A 14,864-nucleotide genomic window follows, 5' to 3' on the forward strand; every position below is an offset into this window, starting at 1 on the left:
TGACTGAGCCACCCAGACACCCCGGTCTGAGTATTTTATTCCTTGTTCAAAGATAGCTTAAATTGAGGATTAGAGGTAGATCAAAGAAGAAATGGGTTTTCTTATATGCCCTTTAGGAAATAGAAATTAACCCCAACTAAATCACTTTCATTCCATCCAAAGTCATAATTCCTGTTCTGCTGATCTCGGGTGGTTAGTCTGCTTTGCCAACTTGCCTGCTTCTGGAGTGAAGACTCTGGGACCCTGGCTTGGCCTCACACAGTGTCTGCTCGAGGTGATGGTGTCCGTTTGGAAGCTGTACCCATTCATCTGTTCTCTGTAGCATAAAGAACTAAGTGTGTGTGCTGTAGTCCTCTACTGAGCCCATAATCTCTTGATGTCTTCTTCAGAAGACTCAACTTCAGACCTGAAGCAGAGGTCTTTTGACAGGTGTGAGGGGGACCTCAGATCTGTTGCTGAGACCAAATGACTCTGGTCCATTTATTGTAACAGTCAACAATGTCAGACTGGAGGAGAGTGTAGTGTTTTATTACGATATATTGCATGATCAATATTTAAGATTAAGAACAGATTTTAGGCAGCAAGGGCATTGACCCATCTTCAGACTCTTTTAATTTATCTCATAAGACGTGTTGTAACTGTCACTAATTGGTAAGTGTAGTTAGTTAAATGTAGAACAAAATCTTTTTTTTTTTTTTAATTCAAGTTGTTAACATACAGTGGAGTATTGTTTTCAGGATTAGAACCTAGTGATTCGTCACTTACATGTAACACCTAGTGCTCATAAGGACATGTCTTTTTGATTTTTATTGTACGTGAAAATAAGTTACTGTTTTTTGGTCTCCATTTTAACAAGTGCCCAAATGTATATATTTATATTATATAGCATATATAATTCTGTATGATATACTATATAATCGTATAAGCTACATATTATCATACATATAAAATGAATGTAAGTGTATAATACATTTTCTGTATGTATACACACACATAAAATATAAAATTAATGCAGGGAGATTGGCCATCTCTTCTTTTGATTTGCCAGCTGCCTTACACTAGTATCTTCATAGGACAGCCCTCGCTCTAGTGTTTGGCTAATTAAAAATACAGAAAATACAAAACCCTCAATCATTTGGAGCATCCCCTCTTTTAGTAAAGCAAAGAAGGAACTCTTTGGTGTTGCCTGGTGGCCATCTGGAAAGTCCAAGAGCGTTTGGGTGTAAAGGATACTTTGATAACATTATTCTGATTGGGGGCCTGGATTCGAGAAGGCTAGGGCACAAGGTGGGCAGCCTAGGTAAGGTATGAGCATTGGTTTGGTAGTAATGGGGCACCTGGGTGGCTCAATCGGTTGAGCGTCTGACTTCATTCAGCTCAGGTCACGATCTCTCAGTCTGTGAGTTCGAGCCCCGGTTCGGGCTCTGTGCTGATAGCTCAGAGCCTGGAGCCTGCTTCGGATTCTGTGTCTCCCTCTCTCTCTGCTCCTCCCCTGTTCACTCTCTGTCTCTCCCTCTCAAAAATAAATAAACATTCAAAAAACAATTTTTTTTAAATGGGGCGCCTGAATGGCTCAGTAGGTTGGGCGTCTGACTTCGGCTCAGGTCATGATCTCACGGTTTGTGAGTTGGAGCCCCGCATCAGGCTCTGTGCTGACAGCTCAGAGCCTGGAGCCTGCTTCGGATTCTGTGTCTCCCTCTCTCTCTCTGCCCCTCCCCCACTCATGCTTTGTCTGTCTCTCTCTCAAAAATAAACTTAAAAAAAAAAAAAAAGAAAGAAACACAGTAGCAAGTAGTGATAATTAGGAGGAATCCTAGTTTTTTCAGAAGTAAACCTTTGTTTTAAAATACTCATCAAGACCGTGACCAAAAAAGCAACAAAAATTTCACAGGCCTTTGAAGGAGGGGATTTTGCTGATGTTCCTTATCCAGGGATTGCTCTCCATTCCCAAGGACACACATTTTTTTTTTCCTCGAGTGATTTGAGTGCATAATGGTGGGAAACCAAACAAGCAATAGAAGAGGGTCCTATTAACATTAGAGACAAATTGTTAGTCATTAGACAGTGACACATATAATTAAACCGATGTGTCCTCACCCAGTGACAAAGAGGTGGGTGTCCCGAATACAAGTTCCAGAATCCGTTAGACAAACAAACAAACAAAGAGCTAAACACAAAGAAGCAACCAGATTCCAGGTTCCTTGTTTCCTGCCGTTCCACAGAGACTCTTTCCTGCTTTTTGCCCCTCCGTAGAAAACCAGACAGTCAAGGCACATAATCAAATCCATCTTCCAAGGGTGATGCCAGTAATGAGGGGAATAAAAGAAGGTCACGTCTAAGGCTGAACCAGCCCTGGTTACGTAATAGAAATAGAGTTAGAAACAGGTTGAGCAAGATGACTCTGGTTATGGAGAAAGATGTGCCTGGAAGCATTCTGGGGGGCAATGTGGTTTCGATGTGCTGAAGCACTTTGGTGGGGCTCTCCTCCGTGAAAGGAAGACAAAACAAGTAAGGAAACGCAGGTAGCTGGCAGAGTGTTCCAGAAGTCTAGAGTTCAGGGGTGGCCCCAGAAATAATAAAAACCACATGTATTTCAAAAGAAAGTCAGCAGAACTTTGCAGAGAGTCTGGTCAGCGTAGAAAAATGGCATCTGTCACACCTGCGACAGCAGTTAGCACGAGTGCGAGGTCATGTACCTGCAGCCTTACAAGGCAGAAGTCGGGGATCGCACCCGTTTTGTGAGTGGGTAGGTGAGGTCTAGGAAGAGGCTCGAGTGACCGGATGTGTTTGTCTATTCAGGCTGCAGACCGGTTTGCATTTGTTTTCTCAGTATGTGACGTTTGTGTGTGTGTGCCGGGGTAGGCGTACTGGTGGCAGGGGTAGGTGTCATTCCATTTTTCTCGAGTCTGATGATCGTAACGGTAGTCAAATTCTACCCACAACTAGTCTGTGTCCAGGATGCCCGTGTGCCTGGCCCCGAGGCGGGTGTTTCCATACGAAGTCCTCCTGTAGTGTGAAGCTGTGTTTCTAAAGAAGAGATAGCGAATCTGAAAAGTGGCACGGAGAGTGAGTCATCTCAAGGAAGGTTAACTTGTGCTGACCCTACCGTTGTGTTAGTTCCAAAGCATTCATCCGGCTGAGGTCGTTCAGTGTAATTTATTACCTGGGAAATAAAAGAAAAAATGAGAACTGATGAATTGTCCATAATTTTATTTAAACATTGAATAAATTCTCCTTGTTGGTTTGTATAACCTGTTTATCTTAAATAGAAAGTATCTCATGAACACCCTTCGAAGAAGTCACTGAATCCTTACAGTCATTACAATCCGTATTATTATCGCCATTTTCGGACTGAGGAAACTGGGTTGAGGGAGGCAAGGTCACTTGCCCAAGGTCACTGTGCTACGAGGAGTCAGAAGTGAGATTTGAGCCCAGATCCCCCAGGAGCCCGTGCGTCACAGGGAGGAAGGGGCTGCGGAAGAAGCTCCTACGGGTGGAGGTACCAGCTACCGCAGGGCGAGTTTTCAGGGCCCCAGGGTGGGGGGCTGCGGCGGTCCAGGGGCACTGATTTCAGCTCGGCCCCCCTGCACTGCCTGTGGTCCGCACATGTGAGCACATGTGGGGAGCGGGCTGGGTGCTCCCCTACAGAGAAGATGCCCTGCGGAGACAGGAGTCTGATGTTGGAACTGAGCAGGGGTGGAGTCGGGGGAGGTGTTCCCGGCAGGGGTGGCAGCATGAGCACAGGCTCAGAGGCTTGCTGGGGGGGTGGTGGGGGGGGGGGGGGGCGGTGTCTTCATGTGCATAGCTCACTGGAAAGTCGGAAAGACTCCCTGCCAGGGAGAGCAGTGGTGGAGGGGGAGGCTTTAGAAACCAAGGCCTTGAATGCTGGGTCACAGGGTTTGGACTCTGTCCTGGAAAAGGGGGAGACAGTGGAGGTCGCCAGGCAGGGCCATGACGAGGTCAGATCCCTGCGCTGCTGCTGTGGCGGAGGCCAGGAAGGGAGAGGCTGCTGCTGGGAGTCCAGGGAGGAGGCCAGGCAGCTGTGGTACTGGGACTGGGAGGCCACAGGGGGCTTTCCCACTCCAGAGGGCTTGGCTGGGGCCCTGAGGAAGGACCTTTGGAGGGTGCAGTCAGTCAACAAATACTTGCATCCTATATCTGAGGATGGACGTCATTGGCTATGTTGAGCATATTACTGTTGCCAGTGACTGACATCAGAGAGAAAACCCTCTTTGATTCAGTCCCTGCCTATGTACAGGGTCCTCTTGGCTGGGCCCTGGGGTGATGCTGGTGAACAAGGCCAGGGGAGCCCTTGCCCTCAGGAGGCAGCCCAGGAAACAGTGACTAGGCAGTGACAAAATACACATTGCTTGGGGGTGGGCTGCAGGGCCCAGGCCTGGTGTGGGGGCTCAGGGAAGGCCGCCCAATCGGGGGCTTTTACGCTGAGAACAGGAGTGTGGGTTTTCACCGGGCATTAGCTGGGGAAGAGTGTGCCCGGAAGAGGGGGCAGCCTGGATAAAGGGAGGAGCTTGGAGTCTAGTGGAGTCCGGGAGGCTGGTGGGGCCAGAGGCTGGGGGCAGGGGAGAGGAGCTGTGGGAGGCAAGGACTCTGGGGTGAGCCCTGGAGGGGTTAAGACAAAATCAGCACATGCCCTGAGGTCCCTTAGTCCCCTCTGCCACCTGACCCCAACTGAATGAATTCCCCAGCCCTGGAGGGTGTGAGGGGAGGATGGAACGGAGGGGTTGTGTCAGTCCAGATGGCCATTAAGGTGCTTCCGTTGTGGGGACAGGGTGCCATGGTTGGAATGATGTCTCCAGATACATGACACCCAGACATGTGCAGGTAGAATGGGGTTCTCAAAACCAGGCCAACCCAGCTCCACTTGGCAGGTTTCTGTGCAGCCTGTGAGCTGGCTCTGGCCTTGGCATCTGAGCCTGGGCCCTGTGCTTGCCCTCCTCCCTGTTGCGTAGAGGAGATGGGGGGGAGGGGGAGGGAGTGGCCCCTGTACTGAGGATGCATCCGGATCACAGGTTTGGTGGGCAGAATCATTAGTCAGACAAGGTTGCCGGGTGAGAAATGGATCTTGGACCAGGATGTAGGGTGCATAGGAGCAGGGAGGTGAGGCCAGAGCACACGATGAAGGGCCTTGAATGACACACTAAGGAATCTGGACTCTTCCCGTGTTCACGGTGGGCAGCCAGTGTCTTCCTGATGGCGGGGAATGTTGTTTATTCAAGCCTATCCAGCATGGGGCCTGCTGGGACAGGGACCTTAGTTTGTTTGATGAGTTTGTTGATGGGCAGAGCAAGCCGCCTCGGTGAGGTGGCCTGGGGCATTAGAGACACCGTGTGGCCGGGGCTGGGTTCTCCCTTCCCTTGATGCTTGGTGGCAAATTAGGCAAACAGTGTTCAGGACGGCCAGCATTTCACGGCCCACCTACTTGGCGGAGAGGATTTGCCAGAACAGGTGACTGAAGACAAGCTCAGGCTGATCGCGGAGGGCTTGCACGGAAGATGGGGCTCTGGGGTGTCTGCGCACCTGTCCGGGCCCACCTCTGTCCTCACCTGGGCCCCCTGGGCTGTCAGGCAGGCACAAGCAGCACCACTGACCTGAACAGAAAATCCAGCCGTCCACCTTTGAGTCATCACTCTGGATGCTCAGTGAGGCCCACCCTGACCTCGTGTTTAAAACTGAATCCGCACCCCCCCGGCATCCGTGCTCCCCCCCCCCCACCTTATTCTCTGTCTTCTCACAGCACTTATTACCTTCTATGTGGGATTTACTTACTTATTTCATGTTTGTTGTTTGTTTCCATGAGGCAGTGGTTTTTTGTCTGTTTTGTTCATTCTAAGTACCAAGCGTGGTGCCTGGCACAGGGCTACCCAGCGTAATGAATGTTGAGTGAATGAATGAATGAATGAATGAATGATGGTAATACTGGCAAGTGTTGACTGCGGACTTTGTGCCAACACTTGGCCAAACCCCTTAACACGTATTATCTAACGTAATCTTCACAAAGTGACGTGAGGTCATATTTTTATGCTCATTTTGCAGATGAGGAAACCGAGGCTCAGTGATTTTTCCCAGGGTCGCCCAGCTAGTAGCTGGTGCAGCCAAGATGAGAACCCAGGAGTGGGAGGGGACAGAGGGCTCACAGGAAGGACAGAGAGGGCTGAACTGCCGGGCCTCCCCGTCCTGCATTCTCTCAGTAGCTGGGGTGACCAGGTAGCCATCCCAGACATGAATCTGATGTGGGGACAGGGCAGGGCACAGAAGTTGGGGGCCAGTCAGAGACATTTCCTTCTGAAGGCAAGAGGCAGAGTGGACAGGCACGTTCCTGGCAAAGCTGTGGATCTGTGTTCTTTCAGTGGTGGTCTGTAGGTGGGTTTTTAAGAAGAGAGGGGCAGAAAGCAGTCAACGCGGGCCCCTGAGGCTGGGGGGCTGGGCCGGGTCTCTGAGTGGGCGCTGGCAGTGGGCGGGGTTCAGCAGGGAGCTGTGGGGAGGGGAGCAGGAGGGCTCTGGTTACAGACCGGCAATGGGAGGCCAGAGAAGGAAGGAGAAGGGGGTACCTGTGAAGTCCCCGGCCCTTGCCTGGGGCTCTCTGGGGAGTGTATGGAGTGGAGACAGGGCGGCTTGGGAGTCAGATATATGGTGCAGGCCATCCAAGGGCCTGGGGGGCCGGAGCCGGCCCACGGTATCTGTCAGGGACTCCACCTCACTGCCCATTGCAGAATCCACACAGGCGACAGACCCTACAAGTGCCCACATCCTGGCTGCGAAAAGGCTTTCACTCAGCTCTCCAACCTCCAGGTGAGTGCCCGCCTGCCCCTTGCCTGCCTGGCCCCCTGCAAAGGGAGCCCAAGCCGGGGTGGGGCTGGGGGGAGCCCCGGCTGGCCCCTGACCCCTCTGTGCTCCCCACAGTCTCACCAGCGCCAGCACAACAAGGACAAGCCCTACAAGTGTCCCAACTGCTACCGGGCCTACTCGGACTCCGCGTCCCTGCAGATCCACCTCTCCGCCCACGCCATCAAGCACGCCAAGGCCTACTGCTGCAGCATGTGCGGGCGGGCCTACACCTCGGTGAGTGCCTGGGGTCCTCGGGGGACCTCTTCCTCTCCCGTGGCCTCAGCCATCTTGATTCTCCCCACTTTGCAGACAAGGAAACCGAGGCCCAGAGAGGGGAAGCGACTCCCCGAGATCACGATGAGTGGCAGAGCCAGGGTTTCGGCTCCCCAGTTCTGTTTCTGGCTGCCCTGGGCCGAGCCTCCAGCCTCTTGGCGGCCTGTAGCCGCCTGGTTTCCTACAGGCCCCGGAACACTGAAGGCAGTGGTGGGGGGCCAGGCACCCTGCTCTCCAGAGCCAGAGCCAGGGAAGGGCCTTCCCCGCTGGGCAAGCTACAACCCCCATCCTGGCCACAAGAGGGCGCAGTGGCTCGGCCCAGAGCTTCCTCATCTCAGGAAAGGCCTGAGCAGTACCAGAAAGGTCATCTCATCCAACCCTCTGTCCCTGGGTGGGAATTTCCCTAAGCAAGGGCCTTTCAGCAAGAAGAGGGAGGCTGGGCAAATCACCGGAGTCTGTGTGCGTCTCCAGCTAATCAGATATTCTGGTTAATAGACCCCCATGCAAATCCAGACAGAGATCACTGAGCCTCAATTTCCTCATCTGTAAAATGACGAGGTAACAGTTCTCAACTCACAGGGCTGTTGGCCAGCAGAGCCAGCGCCTAATAAACATCCGCTAATACAATGATTTATTCTCTCAGTGTTTACTGAACACTTGTGCCAGGCTATTGGGAGTCAGGATGAATCAAACAGACGTATTCTCTGCCCCCAGGGAGATTGGACTCTACTGCTGGAGACAGATATTAAACAAGTAACCAACAAATAAATATGGAATGACAAATTATGGTAATTGCTGTAAGCAGGGTTTCTCATCCTCGGTGCATGTTAACATTTGGGCAGGTTACCTTTGTGCTCAGGGACTGTTTGGTGCATCGTAGGATGTTAGATACATCCTTGGCCTCTGTGCACTAGCTGTCCCTCCCCAGGCTGTGACAACCCAAAATGCCAGACGTTGCCAAATGTCCTGGGGCAGGCGGTGAAGTCACCTCCGCCTGAGAACCACTGGTCTGAAGGAAACATAGGTTGATAAAGCAGCAGGGAGGCTAGAACGGAATTGGGAAAGGGACGTAGGTCTGGGTAGGTCTGGGTAGGTCAGGGGAGGGGGTAACATTTCAATGAAGCCTTGAAGGGTAAGGAGAAAGAGGATTAGGTCACACGGGGCTGTGGGGCCTTGTTAGGGAGTTTGGATATTTGCCAGGTAGAATGGGAAGCCACTGGGGGGAGGGGACTTTCCGGGAGGATATTTTTGAGAGGTCACTGACTGGAGGGGGGCATACGTCGGGTGGTGAGGAGTATGGCAGGTGCCAGCCAGGCCTGTGGTTGCTGAGCACTGGGTTCATGACACTGCTCCCTCCCTGGAGTTCAAAGGGCAGAGGAGAGTTGAAAGACAGAGGGCAGAACCTGCAGGGAAAGGGCCCCGAGGGGAGAGGCAGGGCAGCCCCCAGAGACCTAGGAGCCCCACTCAGCCGGCTGACCGTCAGCTGGTGTCGGCCTCAAGTTCTGGACACCCACCTCCTCACATCTGCTCCCAGGGGAGGGACCACAGGCGTCCATGAGTGAGATTCTAGATGGAGTCTGTCTGAATTCTGGGGGCAGCGGGGATGTCCCAGCTCACCTGTCTTGCGGTGACTGGACTCTCTAGAACTGGGCCTGACTGGACTCTCTAGAACAAGAATAATTACCTTTATTTTAAATTTATTTTTGTTTTTAAGTAGTATGGTTGGCATGATATTTTTTTAAGTAGGCTCCATGCCCAATGTGGGGCTTGAACTCGGGACCCTGAGATCAAGAGTCACATGCTTTACTGACTGGGCTAGTCAGGTACCCTGACATCTTTTTGTTTTTGTTTTTGTTTATTTTATTTTTTTGAAAGCGAGAGAGAGAGAGTGCGTGAGAGCGCACATGCAAGCGAGCAGGGGAGGGGCAGAGACAGAGAGAGAGAGAGAGAGAGGGAGAGAGAGAGAATCCTTAGCAGGCTCCGTGCTGTCAGCACAGAGCCTGACTCAGGGCTCAAATTCATGAAGCGTGAGATCATGACCTGAGCCCAGATCAAGAGTTGGACGCTTAACCGACTGAGCCACCCAGGCGCCCCAGTGACAAACCTTTAAAGGAAAAAAAAAACAAAAAACATTTTAATGGATTGAATTTTAAACTACTTTAATACATAAAAGAAACATTTTAGAAGAGTGAACCCCCACGTTCCCATTAGCCCCCAGAACCATCAACCAATCTTGGCTCATCCATATCCCTATTTTCTGTCCCTATAATGTCTCTGTAGACATTATGTTGTTTCATCTGAAAATTTTCACTCTGTCTCTAAACATCAGGACTCCTCTTTTTTTTTTTTTTTTTTTTTTTAAATTTTTTTTTTTTCAACGTTTATTTATTTTTGGGACAGAGAGAGACAGAGCATGAACGGGGGAGGGGCAGAGAGAGAGGGAGACACAGAATCGGAAACAGGCTCCAGGCTCTGAGCCATCAGCCCAGAGCCTGACGCGGGGCTCGAACTCACGGACCGCGAGATCGTGACCTGGCTGAAGTCGGACGCTTAACCGACTGTGCCACCCAGGCGCCCCAGGACTCCTCTTTTTTAACATGTCCGCGGTATCTTTACCTTTACAATTCCCTTAAGTCCTTGGTACCATCAGCTACCCGGCCAGTGTTCACATTTTCTGTCTCCTGAATTAGGCCAGCATTTTGTTTACTTACAATTTGATTTTGCAATCAAGATCCAAGGAAGATCCCTACATTGTACCCTGTCAATATATCTTTTAGTCTGTTGATCCCCACCCTGTGCCCCTGCCCCCACCCGGGTCGTTTTTTTCTTTGCAGTGTATTCACTGAAGAGTAGTTTCCTAGTTTGCGTGCTGCTGAGGCTTTCCCTCTGGTGGTGTTGATAGCCTGTTGCCACCGCATTTGAGGGCTTCCTCTACATGACTGATTCTGAGCAAGGTGATGTTTGAGACCGGGGGACTGTCCTATGGGGCGAGTGGTGGCTCACCAGGTATTCCCACTTCCTTCCACCTGAGTGTAAGGGCCTCTGGGCCTGCAGGTGAGCCCGTGGGTCCCCTCATGCGCCCAGTTGTGGGTGCTCCAGGTCAGACTCAGCAGAGCTATGGGGACAGTCAGGGGACGAGCCGAGCATGCCCAGTTTGTGCTTCCCCAAGTCACCGGTCCTATCAGGTCCGGCTTCTTCCCAAGGGAGGATTGCGGGGGGGGGGGGGGGGGGGGAGGTTGCAGAGGCCGGGGCTCCCACCACCGCCTGGAATCCAGAGTAGAGACTGGGGGAGGAACAGTCCCCTTGACCCTTACCGCGTGCTGGGAGCTCTATCTGCCATAGCGACCCTTTGAGGTGGTTCCTTCAAGAGGAGGCTTGGACATACGAGATGACGTATCTGAGGTTCCACTGCTACGAGGTGGCAGGACCCAGCTCAGACCAAGGCCTCCTGCTTCTCCCTCGCTGGAGCACCAGCCAGATGGGGGCAGCTGTGCTCGATCCCCCAGGCAAGCTGAGGTGCAGCCAGTTGGCCTGGCCCTCAGGAGGTCCAGGTGGGCACTTCTGAGGGACGAGCCTGGTGCGTGCCAGCTCTCCAGCTGGCATGCTGTGGGCTCACAGTCTGGTAAACGGGCCAGCACCCACGCGTGGCGGCAATGCAGCATCATCGCTAGAACTGATGCTCGCGGCCCACCTGATGGCCTAGAGCCGGGCTGCTCGCCACCAGCTGGCCCACCTACCACGGAGCCCTCCCGTGGCCACTTGTGGGAACTGCAGCCTCCCCTGCGTGTCTTGCCAAGGGTTGCATGTTCTGAATCTCACCCCTGCCCACAGGAGACCTACCTGATGAAGCACATGTCCAAACACACGGTGGTGGAGCACCTGGTGAGCCATCACTCGCCCCAGAGGACGGAGTCCCCCGGCATCCCGGTGCGAATTTCCCTCATCTGAGCCGACCCAAGGCGCCGCCCCACCCTGCCCACTGGCAGACACAGACCCAGGCAGCACCAGGCCCCAGCTTCCTCCAGGGGCCCTCCAGGAACAGCCGAGCTCTCTCATGACCTTCCTGACCTTCCAGAAAGCCTGGGCTGCAGAAGCCCTGCCCGGTCCAGCTCCGGGGGCGGCCAGGCCAACTGCAAGATTCTGGACTGTTTTGGTGGCATCCAAAGACGATCTCAGAGCACTTTGAACCTCTCTGTTGGGTTTCTTTTTGTTCCCCACCCTCCACTTGCTTCACTGTTTTTGTTTTTAAGTTTGTTTTGGAAATAACAAAAAAGATATTTATTGGCCAAGAAGTTGGTGCTGCTAAGACCGAGAAATTAAAAGAATCGGACAGATGGACACAGAGAACCAGAGGGCAGCGTGGGACCTTCTCTTGCCACAGCCTCAAGTCTTGAGGGAAGGCTCAGGCCTGGGTTTCTGGACTGCAAAGGGGACCCCCCCCCCAGGTGGGAGGGGACAGGAAGCATCTGGAGTGAGCCACTCACCCCTAGGTGCCCAGCTCCAACCTCTCGGGCTACACCCTGGGCATTACTGAGCAGAGGGATGAGGCAGCTCCTGGGGCTGCCCGGGCTTCAGGAGGCAAAACAGGAGAGGGGCTGGGAGATCCGCAGGACCAAAGGGTGCAGCGTTGGGCTGGGCTGGGCACAGGCCCAGGGAAATGGGGTGAGGGTGGGCTGGGTAAGACCTGGCCCTCCACTGCCCTGAAGACCACCCCAGTCTACCTCGGTGCTGGCCAGGAAACCTATTGGCTACCTCTCCCACCATCCCAGACTGTGGGCAGGGGGGTGGGGAGGGAGTGGGCCTAGGCTTAGGACCCCCCCCTCCAGAATTTCCTCCAGATGGGGCAGTGCCCAGGGAGGGGTTATGTGTCTTCCCTGTCACGAAGGGGGGAATCCCCAGTCCAGGCCCTAGGCCCCTCGGCAGGGAAGGGATCCTCGGGGAGGAGGGTCCCAGGAGCAGACCCTGCCCTCAGCCCCCACAGACACACCCCGATCTGAAAGCCATGCGTGTCCATGTATATAGGAACTATGTACAGAGCCCGGAGAAGCCCCCCTTCATCCCCCGGGGAAAAAAAAAAAAAAAAAAACTAGACAGAAACTCATCTATATATTCTGTATCTGGAGTTCCGTTTTGAATATTAACTGTGTTATTTTTATACACTTTTTAAGCCTTAACTCGCCATTGATTTACCAGTTTAACGTTTCCTGGGGTTTTTTTTCCCATGGGGTTCTCTGCCCCAGCCCCCACCCCTTTGTTTGACTTGCGTCGTCGGATACTCAGTATTGTAGCTTTTTGTCCGCATGTTACTACCCTGTAAATACGCTGTTATACATACTGTTAACACCCCATTTGCTTTTTTCTATGGGACCTCCAGGCCACCATATCTAGAACTAGTTACCTTATTAAAAAAGAGAAAACAGTCTGTCGGCTTCTCAGTCTGCATCTTGGTGGCAGGGAGGTGAGGGCAGGTGCCCCTCAATGCTTCAGGAAACAGGTTTGCATTCTATTTAAGAGAAGGGGTGGGGAGCAAAATAAAAATCCAGTGTGGGGGAAGACACTACATGGGGCGAGAGACCAAGAATCCCAAACCCTCTGCGCTTTGTATTTCTCTGTTGTGAAGAATAAACTGTACCTGCACCTGGGTGGCGGTGGTGTCTCGCGTGCTCCGTGCGAGGGCGGGGCCGGGGGGCACTTTTCCATTGCTCCTCTCCCCTCCCCCGCCCCCCAGACTTGGGGAAGGAGGGAAATGGCCCCTTCCCGTGGGCTGGCCTCACCCCAGCTGCTGAGCCAAGTGCTCGGTGCCTGGCACCCTATGGCCCCCTATGAAGGAGGCAGAAAACCAAGAGGGGGTTTTTTTCGTTTCTGTTTCGTTGTTGTTGTTTTTGCCGAGGATCATGCTGTAATTAAGTGGCAGGAACACACGTCTCACCCAGGTTTGTCTCATTCTGAATGAAGCCTTTTTGGATGTATGGGGTCCAGGGGGGTTCACAGCCCCTGCTCCCAGGTGGGGGGGGGCGGCCACATCCCAGTACCCTGCCTATCTTCGGGGGTCCACCGCAAGTGCCCTGACTGGGACACGATTCCCGTGATTGAGGGAACCAAGAAGTCCCCTTCAATCCACTTTTCCCACGTGGGTCAATGTTTTGATTGTGGAGGAGGGAAATGCAGGAATTAATGACCCCAGAGTTTATCAAGGCTGGTCCTCTGTGGGGCATTCTGAGTGAGACAGAAGTGACTCTACCAAGAGTCACCATGGAGCTCACCTTCAGGAATTCACTCTGAGCCCTCACAGGCCTTGTGAGTCAAGACGTGGCTGCAAGTGTAGAAAGTCCAACCCAAACAAGGATTTATTGGCTTTCATAACAGGACAGTGCGGGAGTCAGGCCAGCCTCAGGGCTCACTGTTGTGTCTCCAGCTCTCCACTTTGCTTTGTTCTAAGAGCTGGTTTCACCCTCAGGCTCCTGGGGGGTCAGCAGCTCCAGCCTCACAGGCTCCCCGCCGGGTTTCCTGCAGTCAAGCCTCTCTCTCTTCTAGAAGCCCCAGCAAATATCTGGGTCTTGCTGGTTGGGACTGGGGTAGGTCCCATCCCTGAACCAATCACCATGACCAGAATGTCTATACTTGATTGGCTTAGACCTACAGCCCACGCTCTAGGCCTGGAGCATCAGGTGAAACCCCAATTTGTAGTACATCTTCCCAAAAGGAAACCAGATGTGTTGACATGAGGAGGGGTAAGTGGATATGGAGTAGCCAGGAACCTGTCTTCGGTAACCTCACGGGCCTCAAGGCGTTCTCAGAAATTGACCTCCCACAGCCTGCTGTGCTAAGGGGTGAGCTCTGGCGGCCATGTTTGCATCACATGACCCGATCCCAGCCACAACCGAGTGGCCAGCAGTGGACATTTGACTCAGCTGTTGAAGTCTTAGACCGATGGTAGCGATGGTGCCAGCGGGATGCGTTGGCTGTCCTGGTTCATGAGTGGGTTGTGCACACCACACACACGTGACCGACTCCACATTCGGTGAATGTGGTGGTGTTGAATCGGCCATGGTGGGGTTTCTACAACAGAAACTGGCGAAGGCTACAAATCTGGGCTTTCTTTTTCCTGGAGGAGCCAGTTGCTAAACATTTGCCAGCACACCACTGGCTGACTCTCCAATCAGATTTTCCGGTCCGTGAATTAGGAAGAGGTCCAGTTCAGGAGCCTGGAAGAGCCCGTGGCCCAGGGGTAGGGACGTGTGTTGGGCCACACACAAGCAGGACAGAGGCGGACAGAAGAAGCAGAGGCGGACAGAGAAGACCTGGATAGAGCCTGCGTCAGACTCGGTTCCTGACTTTGGATCTCCATCTTCCGGGCAGGTTTGATTTCCTGCTTGTTCTCACATCAGTGAATTTAAGTTGCTGGTGGCACGACATCGGGCAAGTCACTTAACCTCTCTGTGCCTGATTTTCTCATACGTAAAATGAGGGAAATGACAGCAACCAACATACAGGGTGGATGTGGGGATTAAATGAATCAATATATGTCCAATGCTTCAAACTTTGCCCAGTGCATACTAAGTACCAGTAAGTGTAATTGTTACTGTTATTATTTGACACGGCCCCGGTGGATCTAAATCCCTTATGACCAGTGAACCCTGGCTAGACAGCTGCTGGTGTTTGGGGATTTCTGGGGATGACATCTGAGCTGGCCTGGCAGGGTGGGGCAGCAGGGGCAGGTGAAGATTTTGCAGGTAGAAGCGACA

At 52.7% G+C, this 14,864-nt stretch overlaps 1 protein-coding gene across 3 annotated transcripts in view; it reads left to right on the forward strand.

The window, feature by feature from the left end:
* ZNF362 (zinc finger protein 362) overlaps window positions 1-12,761 on the forward strand; it is a 41,220-nt gene extending 28,459 nt beyond the window's left edge. For all 3 annotated transcript variants that reach the window (XM_045476582.1, XM_045476583.1, XM_045476584.1), the window contains 3 exons: window positions 6,732-6,810; window positions 6,922-7,080; window positions 10,951-12,761. In XM_045476582.1, the coding sequence (XP_045332538.1) occupies window positions 6,732-6,810; window positions 6,922-7,080; window positions 10,951-11,067 (355 nt within the window). In that variant the 3' untranslated portion in view covers window positions 11,068-12,761. The remainder of the gene's footprint in view (window positions 1-6,731; window positions 6,811-6,921; window positions 7,081-10,950) is intronic.
* The last annotated feature ends 2,103 nt before the right edge of the window (window positions 12,762-14,864 follow it).

This window comes from Leopardus geoffroyi, chromosome C1 (genome assembly GCF_018350155.1).
Source record: "Leopardus geoffroyi isolate Oge1 chromosome C1, O.geoffroyi_Oge1_pat1.0, whole genome shotgun sequence".
Classification (NCBI taxonomy): domain Eukaryota; kingdom Metazoa; phylum Chordata; class Mammalia; order Carnivora; family Felidae; genus Leopardus; species Leopardus geoffroyi.